Raw genomic sequence first — 15,975 nt, forward strand, 5'->3', positions numbered from 1 at the left:
GCTCCGGGCTGTGTCTGGCTCCCGTCTGGACCCACCTCCTGAATTACAGGAGCGGCAGTTTCCTCATTACCTGTAAATAAATAAACCTCATCAACCGTAAATAAATAAATGCCATCATCGCTCAGCCGCTGAACTCTGCCGATCTGCCCCAATCCTCGCACCACCACCGAGCCCTCCCAGCCCTCCAGAGCTTTGTGTCACCAATGTCCAGCCCCTGTCCCCAGCTCTGCCGAGCTTTCCAGGGCTCCTGAGCTGCTCCACAAATCCCTCCCCGGCTGCTCAATCACCCGGCAAAGCTGGAGCGGCAAATCCTGGGCTGAAGGTGCCACCTGCTGGGAGCGTGGCTGGCTTGAAATCCCCAAAACCTCACAGCCCCACTGGGCAGAACCCTTCAAATGCCACGGTTCTGTCATTCCAGTCCCGCCCCGCAGCTTCGCCATCTCCCGCTCCCCAAAATCTCATAGCCGCACTGCGTGGATACCCCAAAATCTCCCCAAAATCACCCCAAAAATAACCCCAAAAATCACTGATATCACGTGGATACCCCCAAATCACCCCAAAAATCACCCGTATCACGTGGATACCCCAAAATATCCCCCAAAATCACCCGTATCACGTGGATACCCCAAAATATCTCCCAAAATCACCCGTATCACAAGGATACCCCAAAATCTCCCCAAAAATCACGGATATCACGTGGATACCCCAAAATCTCCCCCAAAATCACCGATATCACGTGGATACCCCAAAATATCCCCAAAAATCACCGATATCACATGGATACCCCAAAATCACCCCCAAAATCACCGATATCACGTGGATACCCCAAATCTCCCAAAAATCACCCCAAAAATCAGCGATATCACATGGATACCCCAAAATCACCCCCAAACCCTGGCTCGGCAGTACCACACAATGGTCCCTGAGGTTTGGGACCCCAGGGAGGGCCAGGCAGACCCTCTGCTCTTTCAAAAGCTGCAGCCTGGGCAAAAGGCTGGCCTTGAATTGAGCCACAGGTGGGATTCTCATGTCCCAAAAATCGAGATTCCAGCTCTCAACCTCAAAAACCTCCCCAGCATCCAAGGGGAAAGGTCTGGGAGAAATACCCAGCCCGAGAGTGCTCGGCCAAAATAGAACATTCCAGTTCCTTTGGGGCTATTGCATCTTGAAGCAGCTCCCGGGATTTTCAATGGGATTTTTACTGGGATTTTTCACTCCCTTTTCTCCTCTTTTTGGGAGACTCAACCTCTCCCCAGCTCATTTTTTCCTTTTCTTTTAAAAATTAAATGGATATTTTAAAGCTCGGGGGTCGGATCCGAGAGAGGGATCAGGAGCCTGGGGAAGGAGGGGGTACGGGAAGGACTTGGGGGGTGCAGGAAGGATTGGGGGGGGGTTCCCGGAATGATGAGGGTTCCCGGAATTGGGGATCCATCCCACCGCTTCCTTGGCCACGCCCACCCCCTTATTTGGGCAAACCACGCGTATTCATTGAATATGTCAGAGTCCCGCCCCCGTATTAGCCACGCCCCCTCCGCGGTTTTTTCCCCCTCCGCGTTTCCGCCACGCGCTGTCCCCTGTCCCCCCTCGGCCGCCGTTGGCGCCGCGGCGCGCGCGGGGGGCGGGGCCGGCGGGTAGGGAAGATGGCGGAGGCGTCGCCGCAGCCGGGCCGGTTCTTCTGCCACTGCTGCTCGGCCGAGATCGCCCCGCGCCTACCCGTGAGCGGGGCACCGGGGAGGGCCGCCGGGGAGGGCCGGGAGCGCGGGCAGGGCCGCGTGGGGGCTCCGAGGGGGCGGGCACGTGGGGGCGAGGCCTGAGGGGCCCAGGGGGCCTGAGCGGCCGGGGAGGCGGGGGCTGCCCTGAGGGGCTCCGCCCGTGGCACCGGGGCTCGGGGGCGTTGAGAGGGGCTCGGTAGCGAGGGAACGGGGCTGCGGCGGTGAGGGGAGAGGGCCTGCGGTGGGAACGGGCCAGCCGGGCCGAGGGGCAGCGGCCGGCCGGGGGCGGCGCGGCGGGAGGGGCCCTCGGGCCCGGTCCGCCCGGATTGGGGGGGCCGCGGCGGTTCGAGCGCTCCGGCCGCCCCACGGGGAGCCGGGCTGGGCCGGGAGCCCATCAGGCAGCAGCCCCCGAGCCCGGCTGTGACACCCCCGGCCCGAGCAGCCTGATCCCAGCCGGTGCCCGTGAAGCAGCGCGGGGTGTGGGGGTTTCTCGGGGTTTGGGGGTTTCTCAGTGCTCTTTCAGGAGGTTTAATGAACACGATAAAAGCCCCACCGTGGGGGCGGCTGGAGCGCAGGGAGGTGCACGGCAATACGTGGGTAGAAGTGCTGTGTAGGCACCTGGGCAGGTGCTTTAATCACACACCAAAATCTGGTGTGTGAGTGTGGAGCTTGTCCTGGTGTGGGTGGAAAAGGAGTGTGGGCTCTTAGGGAAGGTCTGGTGGATCAGTTGTTGCCCTGCTTGGCTTCCTGAGGTGTTCAGGGTGATTTGGAGAGTGCTGCTGGTCTCTTTATCCTGACACTTTTCACAGCACCTTGTCCCAAAAGTCATTGCTGTTTGCTGGCACTGAACTTGAAAAGCCTGTGAGGACAAGCAGAGCTGTCCCTGCTGGGGCTGGCTGCTTTGTGACGTGTGATTTGTCCTTTTGCCCTCTCCTTCAGGCCAGGGTGGGCCATGCTGGAGCTCCCAGCTTGTGTGTAAGAGTGAGGGCAAACTCACTGGGCTGTGGAGCCTGGAGGGAACCCAGGAAATCTGTTCTTTATTTCTGTTCAAACAGCCCATGCTGGGCTCTGCTCACACCTGGTTGTGTGCACTTGGCTGGGCACGCCTGGCCTGTGCCAGCTGGGTTTGGGGGCTCAGATCTGTGAGTTCATGAGCTTGTTTTGGGGATCCAGGTTTCCCTCAGGATTCTCTCACCATCTGCAGGCGCAGTAACCAGCGCTGCCAAAGGAGGGACTCAAACAGCCCGAGAAACAACAAACTTTGACATTTGTGCTGTTCCAGCTGCAGAGGAATGTGCTGATCCCTGTGCTGGGAGCTGCCTGTGAGCACACAGAGACACACACACACACAACACACACAGAAGCTCCCTGGGGCAGGGTGCTCAGGCCATGGTCACTCACCCCTGTGCCACATGTGTCCCCACCAGTTTGTGCTGGTGGGAAGCAACACAAAGAGGGTTTTAATGGGCAGGGGGTTTCATGAGCAGGGGATTTCATGGGCTGCAGTCCCCTGAGCTCGGGACCCTGGCCCTGTCAGTGGTGCAGAGATGGTTGTTGTTCCACAGCAGCAGTCCTGTGTGGGAGAGGGAGCAGCCACCTCTCCCAGTCTGCTCCTGTATCTCCCTGGGCAGACAGGGCACAGGCAGGGGCTCCAAGCTCTGCTCATTCTCTAGGGCCTTATCAGGGTTGGCTGTAGGGGCCAGAGGAGCGACCCCAAGGGCCTTATCAGGAGCCTCAGCTCCTTGGGGGAATCCCTCAGTCTGGCTCAGGGCTGTGCCAGTTCCAACAGAGCAGCAAAAGGAAGTGGCAAACATTATTTTTAGAAGCTCTTAAATGCCTTCTGTGCTGAGCCTGGCTCTGCCAGCACAGGGATTTGGGGTGATGTGTGCCTGCCATGGAGCAGGGGATGGGATTCCCCTGGCTCTGTGCTGTTTCTTGAGCACTGGGAAGTGAAACAGTTCCCTTTCAGGGTCTCCAGTGTTCTGGGATGGTTGGAGAGGATAAATTCCTCCTCACTAAGCCCAGGAATTGTGAGGAGGTGGCTGTCACAGGGGCTGCACTCAGCCTGTCTGTCCTGACACACTCAGGGGTGTGACAGGTCTCTGTAGTGAGCTCTGGGTGTGGGACTGTGAGGTCCTGGATGCACAACAACCCAGAGTGTCCCAGTGGGCTGTGAACCTCAGGCTGTGTTAGTGACAGGGACCATTCAGCCTCCCTGAGCACCACAACCTCACCAAGTCCCTGCTGCCATTCCCACATTGTGTCCTGCTCCCCAGAACACACAGCTGGGCCAAAGTTCGTGGGTTTGTTGTGCAGGGAGCCTTGGGGGTTTCACTTTCACTTCACTGGAACTGCATCAGCTGTGTCTGTAGTGGGGATTAACCAGCATCACCCTCATCATTCTTAAGCTGAGCTCCCCCAGGCTTAGGCTGAGCTCTGGAAGGCAAATGTTGGGGTTTGGGGTCTCTCTGGCTCTGGGACTGTTGCATGTGCTGGGGATGGCAGACTGCAGGACCCTCCCACCCTGTCACAGCCTGCAGCTCTGAGGTGCCACCTCCTCCTCTCACCCAGTGTGTCTTCTCCTGCAGGACTACATCTGCCCACGGTGTGAGTCTGGTTTTATTGAAGAGCTTCCTGAGGAGCCGAGGTAATGTGCTGCCCCAGGGGCTGGTGCTCCACTGAGCCCAGGTTGCTTTGCTCTCTTCCTAGTTCAAAGGCAATGTTTGCTATAAAATGCACTGTTTCTATTGCTTCTGCCCCAGCTTTAGCTCATTTTTCCTCACTTTTGGAACACAGTTTGTTCATTCACTTTTGGCAGAGTTTGCACCCACAGGCCAATCAGAGCAATGCTGAGCGTCCACAATGTCTCTGCTGAGGGGTGGGGCAGGAATGGTTTCATTTCAAACAAACATAAAGAAGTGTTAGGGAGGTTTTCCCCGTGCTGTGTGGTGGCTCTGACCTGATCAGGGCACAGATAACCCCAGAGAGAGGGATCTGGGCATGGTGAGTGCACGGACACCTCATGTAAGCAGTGACTGTGTTGGGAATGAACAGCAAAACGTTGTGGCTGAGACTTTGGACTCTGCCCTGGAGCAGTGAGGTCTGTGTTTCTGTGTTGCTCTGCTGCCACTGGTGGCAGAAGCAGCAGGAATGTCTTAAAATGTTCCAGCTGTGTTTGTGAGGCCCCAGCTGTGACTGGCAGTGCAGGGGCCAGGGGCAATGGGTGGTGCTGCCTGCTGATTGTGGTGCATGGCCTGGGGCTTCTGCACTGAGCAGGTGATGTTTGGTTTGATCACCAGCCCTGGAGCCAGAAAATCCATGCTGGCTGATCCTGACTGTTTTGATGATTCCCTGTGACCTTGGGAGAGTCATAGAGTTGCTGAATCTCAGTGGTTTCAGTACCATGAATGCAAAGCTTGGTTCTGAGCAGGAAATGCTCCTGCAGCTCTGAAAGCAGAAGTCTGACAAGAACTAGAGTTTTCCCAATATCCTGAGCTGTTTGGTTGTGTGCTTCTGCAGTAGAGAAGTTTCTTTGATTCAAGATTAGACTTCTGTGTCTTGGGGTCACAGAGATCAGCGTTTGTGCCTTAAGTCTTCCTGGTGCTCTGGAGGATTAGCTGCTGTGTTTGAGATGGATTGTGGGGCAAATCCTGGCTTGACATCATGGTTCAGGCACTTCTGTGCAGCCTGTGGGATCTAATAGAGTAGAGAGAAATGGGTGAGGATGTGGGAAAATGAAAGGTTCGGGGAGGGAAAATTGATCCAGGCAATCAGAAAATCAGCAGCTGAGGGAGGACCAGGTTCTGTTGAGCTGCTTTTGCCCTGGGATGGGAGGGGGGGGGCAGAAAAGCCTTGGAAGCTGCTGTGAGAAGATTACCAGTGCTCCTCATTCTCCACAGGAATGCTGACAATGAGACCAGCTCCTCCACGTCAGCCACTGATCAGAGCAGGCATCCTTTTGAGGTGAGCAGGTCCTTTCTCTCTTCCACCACCTTCTGCTTTGCTGTTGGATTGAGTATTTCTCCAATAGTGCATTGTTTAAACGTTTCCCAGATCATGACAGAACTTGGAAAGGAGGAATTCATATCCTCCACATGCTGCTCCTGAAATCTCCACATCCCATATTTTTGCTGTGTGTGTTACATAGGACCATCACTCACAGCTGATTCCCATCGTGAGGGGGCTCAGCCGGATTTGGAGAGCAGGATTTGGGTGTGTTGCTATGCAGTAGCCTCAGCTCAGAAGCAGCAGTGACACACCAAAGAGAAAGCAGGGAACTGTGATTATTTCTGCCTTTGTGTGCAGTTCCAGTGTCTGTTCCTCACTGAGCTGCCCCTGAGGGCGCTGGTCCCAGTGTCACCCCAGGCTGTGGGCAGCTGCTGGGACACCAGCAATGCTTGGAACTTTGATCCAAGCATCCCAGGACTTTTAGGGGCTGTGACTTGGAACTGACCTTCCCCTTTCACTACAAACTATTTACTCCAATCACTCATATCAGAGAAAATGTTAACACACATGCATTTATTCATACAGCCTTTCAAACTGCTGCTGCAGGTATGTCACGTTCCAATTAGAGCTGGCCATCAAGTGCACTTGGAGCAATGTCAGAGTGAGAGCAAACAAGTTATGGGTGTTTGGGTCAAGTGTGGCAGACTCCAGGGTTAGTGCTGGACAGCAGGGGCTGAGGTTGAGGCAGGCCAGCAGCATCTTTGTCCCGTTCTGAATTTTACCGTCGTTCCTCTTGTCACAGTCTGTTCTCTGCATTCCAGAACGTGGATCAGCACTTGTTCACCTTGCCCCCGGGCTATGGCCAGTTTGCTTTCGGCTTCTTTGACGACAGCTTTGAGTTTCCCTTCGGGTCCAACGTGCAGCAGGCAGAGGACAACCGGGACTCGGAGAACCGGCGGGAGCGCGAGCACCAGTCCCGGCACCGCTACGGCGCCCGGCAGCCCCGCGCCCGCCTGGCCACGCGCCGAGCCTCGGGCAGGCACGAGGGAGTCCCCACGCTGGAAGGGTGAGAACCACTCTGGCACCTCAGGGGGGAACCTTGTTGTTCCTCACTTTTCCTTCTGGGTTACTGGAGTGGCATCCCCAAGATCTCCAGCGCTGCTGTGGGTGACACCTGTGTGCCGCCTGAGCGTGTTGGCAGCTCCTGCTTTTGGGGTCTGTTTGGGGTGTTTTAGCTGAGTGGTGACATGGGCTGTGCTTAGGAGTTTGTCCTATAGTGGGAGAATATTCCCTGGTCATTGCCAGGTGTTGTAAAATTGTTGTACTTGAAGAGAACACCAGAGTGTGTGTAAGTGCCTCTTGGGAGCCACTCATCATCATGGCAGGAATTGTCCCCTTATGAATCAAATATTGAACCTTTATCAGTGGCTGATCACTCCCTAAGCTGCCATTGCAATTGCTGAAGGGTATTTTTAATTGCCATCTGTGTCCCACCTGAGCCTGTTGGGGTCTGTTGGGGTTTTTTTAGCTGGGTGGTGACATAGACTGTGCTTAGGAGTTGGCCTCTAGTGGGAGAATATTCCCTGGTCATTGCCAGGTGTTGCAGAAATGTACTTGCCATGAGGGGAAACAGAAGAGAACACCAGACAGTGTTTGTGGAAGTGCATCTTGGGAGCCACTCATATTCATGTCAGGAATTGTCCCCTTCTGAATCAAACATTGAAACTTTATCAGTGGCTGATCACTCCCTAAGCTGCCATTGCAATTGCTGTAGGGTATTTTTAATTGCCCCCAACAATGTGACAGTATTCAGCTTACTCAGCCTCTCCCTCCATGATGGGGTGCTGGGCTGGGAGCCAGCAAACTTTAATTCTTACACAATCCTGATTTTCTTGTCTTTCAGAATTATCCAGCAGCTGGTCAACGGAATTATTGCACCGACCACAATTCCAAACCTAGGCCTGGGCCCTTGGTGAGTTGGAGGATGTGCTGCTCTCTGTGACAGTGTCTCCTTGGTGCTCCAGGATGAACTCACTTGCTGTCCTTGCTCCTCAGGGGAGTCCTGCACTCAAATCCGATGGACTATGCCTGGGGCGCCAACGGCCTGGATGCGATTATCACACAGGTACAAACTGGGATTCCCTGCAGTCTCCATCCTCCTGTGCAGTGCTGCAGGAGAGGCAGCATCTCTAGGGGTGCAGGGAATGAGGGGCTGGGGGACTGAAATGGGAAAGGATCCACAGTGGTCATTGCCAGGTGTTGTAAAATTGTTGTACTTGCTGTGAGGGGAAACAGAAAAGAACACCAGACAGTGTTTGTGTAAGTGCATCTAAATCCAGGTGCCCTGGCTCAGGAAACGAGTGGATTCTGTGTGCTGCTGAGCTCACCCCTCTGTTCTGCCTGCCTGGCTGGTTGTTTTTCCAGTTACTGAATCAATTTGAAAACACTGGACCGCCACCAGCAGACAAAGAGAAGATCCAAGCCCTCCCCACCATACAGATCACACAGGAGCACGTAGGTACGTGGCTGCTCCATGGAGTTGTGCACTGGAAGCTCTCTGTAATGTTTTCTTGGGACTTGAATTTTGTCTGTTTGTACCTTAAAAACATTTCAAAGTGGGCAGAGAGCTGAAGGGGCTCTGTTACATTCACACAAAAAAAAAAGAGCAGTGTAGGCTGGACAGATTTGCCCTGGGGAGGTTGTGAGAAGTTCAGTGTGGATAGAGATGGAAAAGCAGAAGGGAAGGGAAGGATGAGGCATACCCTGGGCAGGGGAGGTGGGGGGTGATGGTGTGGGGACTGTAGAGCACCAAGCTTTCCTCCTGACAGGAATGGAGCCGTGGTAGGGAAGGGGAGAGGGATGATGAGTCCTGAGTCGGGGGCTTTGTGCATCATTCTCTCCTCCTTTGCTCAGCTGGGCTTGGCTTTCCCTGTGCCATGCAGATTCTGGGTTGGAGTGCCCTGTGTGTAAGGAAGACTACACAGTCGGGGAGAACGTGCGGCAGTTACCGTGCAATCACCTGTTCCACGACGGCTGCATCGTCCCGTGGCTGGAGCAGGTGAGTGCCTGGGGCCTGCAGCACTGGGGGCTTTGTCTGCTCCTGCTCCCCTCTGTAAATATTTTCCTACCTCCACGATGAGGCCTGAGCACCTGTGGTCAGAGGATGGAGTGTCATCCCAGCCCATTCCTCGAGTGCTGCTCCCCTGGTGTGTTTCTAATCCCATTTCCCCTATTTCTTGTTTTGTTTTTTTGTCTGCTCCCCAAAGCATGACACGTGTCCCGTCTGCCGGAAAAGTTTAAGTGGACAAAACACTGCCACAAACCCCCCAGGACTCACAGGGATGAACTTCTCGTCATCCTCCTCCTCCTCCTCTTCCTCCAGCTCACCAAGTAATGAAAACTCATCGAACAACTCATGAATCTTAACGCACCCTCTGTCCCCGGGGCCCTTCCACTGTTCCCCTTCCCTCCCTGGGCACCGCCAGCAGCCAAAGGGGCTTCCAGAGCAGAGCGAGGGGAGGGGACGAGGCAGGAGCAGTGCCCCCAGAATTTCCTTTTGATTTCTGAAGACACGGAGCCTCTGGGTCCTTCAGAGATGAGAAGCCTCAAGTTCTGTGATGAAAAAAGGGGGGAAAGAGCTCTGTCTGTCAATAAAAACATCCTCTTTGCGTGGACTTTACCCATTGCAGTGCGAGGCTGCTGCGCTCCCCGGCTGGGAACCCCGAGGTGCTGAGCGAGTGGTTGAATCCCGAATGGAAATGTTGTTTGTATGGGTTTGAATTTGAGATCCCTTTCTTTTTATTTCTTTTGCTCCTCCTTCCCCTTGGATACTATCTTTTCTGCTTTGGAGATTGACGTCTAAAATGGAAGTATAAGGATGCTGCCTCCCCCCCCCCAGGATCACCATCTGGGGAGGACCAATAGCTGTCACTGAAACAGGAACTCTCAAGTAGACCCCGGGATCCTTCCCTGTCCCATCTCGAGTCCCTTTTATTTCTCTTTATAACCTCGCCCGCTGATACTCAACACTGAGAGGGGTTTTTATAATCTTAAATTATTACTGTTGTCAATAAATGGACATTTCAGCTCTGCGAGCCATTATGCATGATTTGAGGAAAGCTACAGGGTAAGCTCTGAGGCCACCAAGCTGTCCTGCCTTCCCCAGGCAGGCTGGGCCTCTCTGAGCCCTCCTGCGTGCTGGGAGTTCCGGTGGGAGCCACTGCCAGCCTGTGGGTCACTGCACAGGTAGCCAAGGATCGCAGCTGGAATCATCCTCGCCTGGTGTTTTCTATTTTTTACACCTTTTTCCCCCTTACAGTCCTGCCCCCCTCGCAGCCAGGGCAGGCTGTTCTGCTGAGCCGACACAGGACTGGGTGTGTGCAGCAGAATGAGGACCAGCAAATCTCATTGTGACCGAGTAATTACCAGGAAAACAACATTTTGGAGAGGAAAAAAAAAATGTATTGCAAAGCTACTTAAAATAGAGCTGATTAAAACAAGGAGAGAGAGAAAAATATCCAGGTATGTTTGTGACTCAGTTTCTGTGACAGAGCTGAAGCTCGGAGAATGACAAGAATGTCACCAGAGAGGGCAGTGACTCCCTGCCATGTCCCTGCTTCCTGGGTCCTGAGGCATGAGAGGAGAAGCTCTCACCATCATCACTGGGAGCCCCTTCCCCTCACAGGGACTTGAGGTGGTCAGGAGGTTCCCTAGAGGGCTGGGGGTCTGTGATGGTACCACATTTGGGACTGCTCTGTGGCAGAGACCAGAGCAGACCAGGGAGAAGCTGGCCCCATGGGAGAAGTGGGTGGAGGGTTTGACAGTTTGGGGGGTTCCCTGCCTCTCCCTCGGCTTTTGGGGCTGCTGGGGAAGGTGCTGGCTCAAGCAGAGCTTGGGTGTCTCTTCTAAAGCAGCATCGCCCCAGCACCTGGCCCCCTTCCATGAGCTTCCTGAGAAGAGATGAACTTCATTTAGGAGGGGGAAGGATGGTTTGGTATTTCTTGAGCCATTTCAGAACACAAGAAGTTGGTTTGTTGGAGAAAGTGTCCCCAGCTGTGTGCCAGGGCCGGGGGCTGGCAGGGAGCGACTTGCCAGGACTGTTTTTCTTCCTCGGCTTGGCCGGGCAGTGTGGCGGCGCCTTTCATCTCCCAGGAGGGTTTATCTCAGGACTGGTGTGTCGGGGTTAATGGCTCATCCTCTGCCAGGGGTTGAGCCAGAAGCCTGGGCTGCTGAGGTGGGTGGCAGCAAGAAGGTCCCAGCTGAACCTGAACGTGTCCATCGGCTGACCCGACATCGAGGAAAGGCTTTGCTGTTTAGTCACCAAAACAAGAGACCTGGAAAAATCTTCCCTCTCCCACTATTTCAGCTGTGACAGGGGGTCCTGGCTCCCCCAGGTGCTTGGGGATGATTCCTCATGTGTGAGCAGCACTCAGGGAGGTTTCAAGTGGGCTGAGCAAAGTCCTGGGTGGGTGCATGGCAGGTGCTGCCCACCTGGCAGGGGCTCACCACAGTCAGCACATGGTTAATACAGTGGCTGTTCCCTCTCAGACTCATTTGGAGCTGGTTGGGTCAGAAATGGAACGAGTTTGGTGGTTTTTGCTGGGGCCATTGCTCTGTCTGACGTGACAGTGACCGGGATGCTGGGCCTGGCCACAGCAGCTGTGAGGTGGTGCCAGGGATGTGCCCTGGCCAGCACGCTGAGGTGCAGGTGCTATTCCTGGCCATGCTGCCCTCCAGCTGAGGGGCTGCTCCTCACCACTGTCCACTGTCCCAGCTGTGCTTTTGTTGGGGATGAGGATGCAGAGCTGGGCTGCAGGACTGACTGGCACTGGCTGTGGCCAGGGACAGCCCTGGAGCTGTGTCTGCCTGAGGATCTGGGCTGGCTCCTGCTCCTTCCTTTGTGCCACTGAACCACCGTGACTGTTTTCCTGCAGGGTGGGTGGGGGTCAGTGAAAAGCTGCATGTGGCAAAGGACCAGCTGGGCTCCCTGCCAGGGGCAGCAGTGACACTGGTGGCTGCAGCCACAACCACACAGGAGCCAATCCCTCCCATTCCAAGCCAAGTTCACCATCAAAGCTCCAAGACCTGCTCCTGTTCCATACCACAACACAGCTTTAATTGCCACGGAAGCTCGGACACAGACAACCTGCTGCTACATCCTAGCCCTGCAGAGATGCCATTAGCAGATCCTGGCCCCCGCTCCAGTCGTGTTCCCCAGCTGCACCACACCAGCTCTGTGCCAGGCTGTCCTGGTTTAGGGCAAATTTGGGAACAGTGGGAGAACCACAGCCCCACACGGCTGAGTCTGGAGCATCTACCTTCCACATCCCTCCTCTGCCGTGCATTAAAAATAAAGCAATAAATAGCAAAAAATAGATATGTACATAAATAAAATAACTTTTTTTTTTTTGTTTGTGTTTTTTGGTTTTTTTTTCTTCCTACAGGACCGTCTGGAGCTGCCCACGGTGTTCAGCTGACGAGCATGGGGAGGAAGTGTGTGGAGAGGTGCTGCCGGCTTGTCCTGCCCCCTCTCTGTGGCCGGCCCTTGCTATTGAGCGAGAGGAACATGGGGCGGCCGCGGTGCCGCCAGCGCAGCGACGCGTAGGTGTTGTAGCCGTTCTCTTCGATGCGCTCCGTGAACTTGCAGTTGGGGCTGAACTCCTTCTGGCAGGAGAGGGAAGGGGGTGAGGGGTGGCTCTGCTCAGCTGCAGCCCCTCGGACCCCAAGAGTGGGGCAGGGCAGGACCCTGGCTCCTCCCTGATCCCCTGGGGGCAGAGGGGCTTGGTGGGTGCAGGTCAGGGCATGGGAAAGCAGGAGCCTGTTCCGAGCCTGCCCTGAGCCTGTGACTCTGGTGCAGTCCCTCCCAGGAGGCAGCGTCCGACCTACCGACCCGTAGAGCCTCCCCCGCTTGTTCATGGCCAGGTAGAATCCGGTGTGCACCGCCCGGATGGCCACGACGCCGACACGAACCGACCGGATCTCAACGATGCCTGCGGGACAGGGAAGCGCGGCATGAGCCAGGGAGGGACGGGAGACATCCCTGCCCCTGCTGGCTCTGTGCGCTCAGTGTCCTCCTAGAGACAGGGAGTTGCTGATCCTCATCCAGAGCAGCAGAGGAACAAGGGCTGCAGCCCAAGCTGGGAGTGGGAGGAGGAACCTCTGATCCAAGCAAGGTTTGATCTTTACTCCTCTCCTCCCCAGGGTCCAGCCACTTCCCAGAAGTGGGAGTGATGCCAAGCACAACCTCATGTGTGTCCTCCCCTCACTGGCAGCTCTGCCCGTTCATCCATCCCTAGCACGGTGCCCCGGGGCCCTGACCCGCCTCCCGCAGGGCACTGAAAGGGCCGAGTGGGCATGGGGGTGGCAGCGACAACACACATCCTGTTATGGTGGACGAAGGCACACAGCAGAGCTCTGTGGGGCAGGAATAAGCCAGACAGTGCTGTTCATGGATGCCCGATTTCCTGGTGGCGCAAACGAGGACAAGCAGCCCCATTCCCAGCACTGTGAGCACTGCAGGGCATGAGGATGAGCCCGGGGGGAGGCTGTGGAGCCACAGCTGGGCTGGCGTGTGTGTGTGCCCCGACCGCCGAGCTCCGGCTCGGCCGCTAATGGGAAAGGCATGCGGTCAGACCAGCGGCTCTGGCACGGGGAAACACCCAGAGCATCATCGGGGCCTCTGGATTCCTGCACTGCCTCACGCCGGCCGGCCCCGAGCGCCGCTGCCCGCCAGGCACAGTGGGAAGGGGGAGAAGGAATGTCCAGCGATGTGGGCAGGGCAGCAGGAAAGGCTGGAGCCACAGCAGGATCGGCCACTGGGCACCACGGCAGGGGCTGGACAGGGTGGGAGGACACACAGCGTGGGGGCTGCAGCCCCTGGGAAAGGGCTTTCATCAATCTCCCGGTGTTGCTGGCATTGCCTGGGCATCACCTGCCTGCAGGAGGACAGGGTGGATACAGCACCGGGGCAGCGTTTGAGCTCCCCCGGGGTTTTCAGTGCTGCTGCCACGGGAAGCCATTGACAGGGCACTGACTGAGCGAATGCCTGTGAATCCATCCCACTTGATCGCTGTCTGAAGCTGCTGCTATTTATAAGGACTTGTGCTTTTCTAAAAATAACCCCCTTCTGTTCCCAGCGCTCCGGCCGGCTCTGCCGCCCTTTGTTTGCAGGTGCCTGCCCAGTACCTGGCCAGAGCCAGCTCCCAGTGCTCCCAGTTTCTCACTCAGCCCCAGAGGGGTCTCTAGGAGGCTGGGACAGATGCAGGGCTTGAAGTGGGGGAGTCCCTGGAAGATCCCCTGCCACCCTAGAGCTGCCAGTGGGGCTGGTCCAGCAGCTTCTGCGAGGGCTGTGGAGCAGAGCCCGCGCCCAGCCCAGGCGCACACAGATAAGCAGAGTGAGCCTCGTGTACAGCCTGGAGCTGCTCTGCCTGCCAGCTCCCATGGCCACACCATGGAGGGAACGTGTTGGGGTGCTTTGTGCTGGCAGTGTGCCTGGTCGGGACTCCCGACAGCCTCCGACACCTCAGGAGGGTTCCCTGGGCTGGGCTGGGCTTGGCTGCCGTGTCCTGGGGCTGCTGGGAGATGTCCTGTGCTGGCGGAGATGGGGCAGCCCCTGCTGGAGCAGGACATGGGCTGGGGGTGCTGCAGCCCTCCTGCCCAAACCCCGACACCCTGTCAGGGCATCTTTTCCAAGGCCCCCAAGATCCCCCTCCTTGTCCAGCTGTTGTCCTGCCAGCCTGGTGCCCCCATCCCTATCCCAGGGGCTCAGACCCTGCACCCCGATGGGCAGCTGATACCTGAGCACTTGCAGCCCTGCCACGTCCTTGGGGACTCTGTCCCTCTGCCCAGCCTGCTAATTTGAGTCCCAACCTGCTCTGCTGCTCCCTGGTCCCCTCCGACGGGGATGCTCTACTGTCCCGCATCGGACAGATGCCCCATTCTGGGACCAGCATCACCGCAAAGCTTCCTACATCCCCCCTCCTCCTCCTCAGCCTTCTTCCCCTCCAGTGTGTTGGTGGGGGAACGATCAGATCCTCCCGATCCCTGGGGAATGCAGGGCAGGGGGAATCGTGAACTGGCCGGACGAGATGGGACAAAGGACCCCCGAGAGACGCCCTAGGAGCCCCCAGCCGCTGAGAAAGCAACGCCGGGTGCCCGGGCAGTGCCCGCCGGTGTCCGCGCCCCTCTCACGGCTCCCACGGTGCAGTGCAGGGGGCAGCCGGTGCCGGGGCGCTCCCGGAGCGCCGGGGGACAGCGGGGACCCGCCGATCTCGCGCCCCCGGAGGACCGGGCACTTTGGCTGAGATTTCCCCAGAGGGAAGAGTCACGGGTTCTCCCCGGGCAGGGCATGGAGGGTCCCGTCGCCGACCCGAGGCGCCTCCGCCCCAGCCCCGGCACCGGCACCGGCGGGATCGCGCTCTCGCCCGCCGTGGGCGGGGGGCGGCCCCAGATCCCGGCTTTCCCCCGTCCCCGTCCCGTCCCCGTCCCGGTCCCGTCCCCACTCACTGCCCGGCCGCTCCCTCCAGCGCGTTCCCTCCACGCCGCCGCCGCCGTCGATGCGCAGGAAGAAGCGGGTGGCGGAGAAGAGCCGCCGCCAGCGCACGTCGCCCTCCAGGTGCCCGTAGCTGCGGGGGGGCCGCCGGCCGGTCCCGGTGGCACTGCCCGGCCCCGGCCCCGGCCCCGCCAGCACGGCCAGTGCCCCGGCCAGGCAGGCGGCGATGGCGGCGGGGCCCCCGCGCCTCATGGCGGCGGGCGGCGGGCGACAGGCGGGCGACGGGCCATGGGCCATGGCCACGGCGGGCGACAGGCGACCGGCCCCGACGGCGCGAGCGGCCGGGATGGGCGGCTCGGGGCGGGGCTGTGGCGGCTCGGGGCGGGGCGGGGACCGGGGCGGTGCCTCCCATTCATAAATCGGCGCCCCGACGGCTGTCCCGGGTCACTGCCCGCGGTCAGTCGCCCACCACCGCGGGGACGGCACAGTCCGGTATCCGCCGTCAGCCGCGATGGGCGGGCACGGGACGAGCGCCGCGGGCACAGAGCGCGGGGAGAGGCGGAGGGCGCGAGGCTGCTGTGGCTCAGAACCTGCGGAGGGTGGCGTCCATCTCTAGCCCGACCTGAGACGCGCCGAGCTCGGGCCGGGAGGCGCGGGTCAGCCGGGCTCCACCGTTTTCCCCGGGCTCCGCCGTTTTCCCCGGGCTCCGCCACCTCCCGGAGCCTCCGCCGTGTCCCGGGCTCCGCGCTCGTCCCGGTCCACCCCGTCGGGGCCGCCGCGGCCGCCAGGGGGCGCAGAGCGCGGCCGCGCTGCACCATGGGAGCT

At 58.1% G+C, this 15,975-nt stretch overlaps 2 protein-coding genes across 5 annotated transcripts; one reads left to right on the forward strand and one right to left on the reverse strand.

Moving 5' to 3' along the window:
* The first annotated feature begins 1,558 nt into the window (after positions 1-1,558).
* Positions 1,559-12,257, forward strand: RNF126 (ring finger protein 126). 2 transcript variants are annotated; one of them, XM_071451573.1, is made up of 9 exons: positions 1,559-1,715; positions 4,301-4,359; positions 5,612-5,675; positions 6,482-6,726; positions 7,564-7,632; positions 7,716-7,785; positions 8,085-8,178; positions 8,603-8,718; positions 12,104-12,257. In XM_071451573.1, exons 1-9 carry the CDS (start codon positions 1,641-1,643, stop codon positions 12,134-12,136), a joined length of 825 nt encoding a protein of 274 aa, XP_071307674.1. In that variant the 5' UTR covers positions 1,559-1,640; the 3' UTR covers positions 12,137-12,257. The 2 variants fall into 2 exon arrangements, with proteins under 2 accessions (XP_071307674.1, XP_071307673.1); XM_071451572.1 differs by lacking the exon at positions 12,104-12,257 and adding an exon at positions 8,927-10,176 and having other exon boundaries at positions 1,560-1,715.
* FGF22 (fibroblast growth factor 22) lies at positions 12,073-15,926 on the reverse strand. Of its 3 annotated transcripts, none has more exons than XM_071451576.1 (3): positions 15,165-15,926; positions 12,546-12,649; positions 12,073-12,320 (listed from the first exon to the last, which is right to left on the reverse strand). In XM_071451576.1, the coding sequence occupies exons 1-3, from the start codon at positions 15,445-15,447 to the stop codon at positions 12,129-12,131; spliced, it is 579 nt and encodes a 192-aa protein (XP_071307677.1). In that variant the 5' UTR covers positions 15,448-15,926; the 3' UTR covers positions 12,073-12,128. The 3 variants fall into 3 exon arrangements, with proteins under 3 accessions (XP_071307677.1, XP_071307676.1, XP_071307675.1); XM_071451575.1 differs by having other exon boundaries at positions 12,073-12,323; XM_071451574.1 differs by having other exon boundaries at positions 12,073-12,649.
* Positions 15,927-15,975: the final 49 nt, after the last annotated feature.

The sequence above is a fragment of the Agelaius tricolor genome, unplaced genomic scaffold, assembly GCF_023055355.1.
Source record: "Agelaius tricolor isolate 1412-34295 unplaced genomic scaffold, bAgeTri1.0.p SCAF_33, whole genome shotgun sequence".
In the NCBI taxonomy this organism is placed as follows: domain Eukaryota; kingdom Metazoa; phylum Chordata; class Aves; order Passeriformes; family Icteridae; genus Agelaius; species Agelaius tricolor.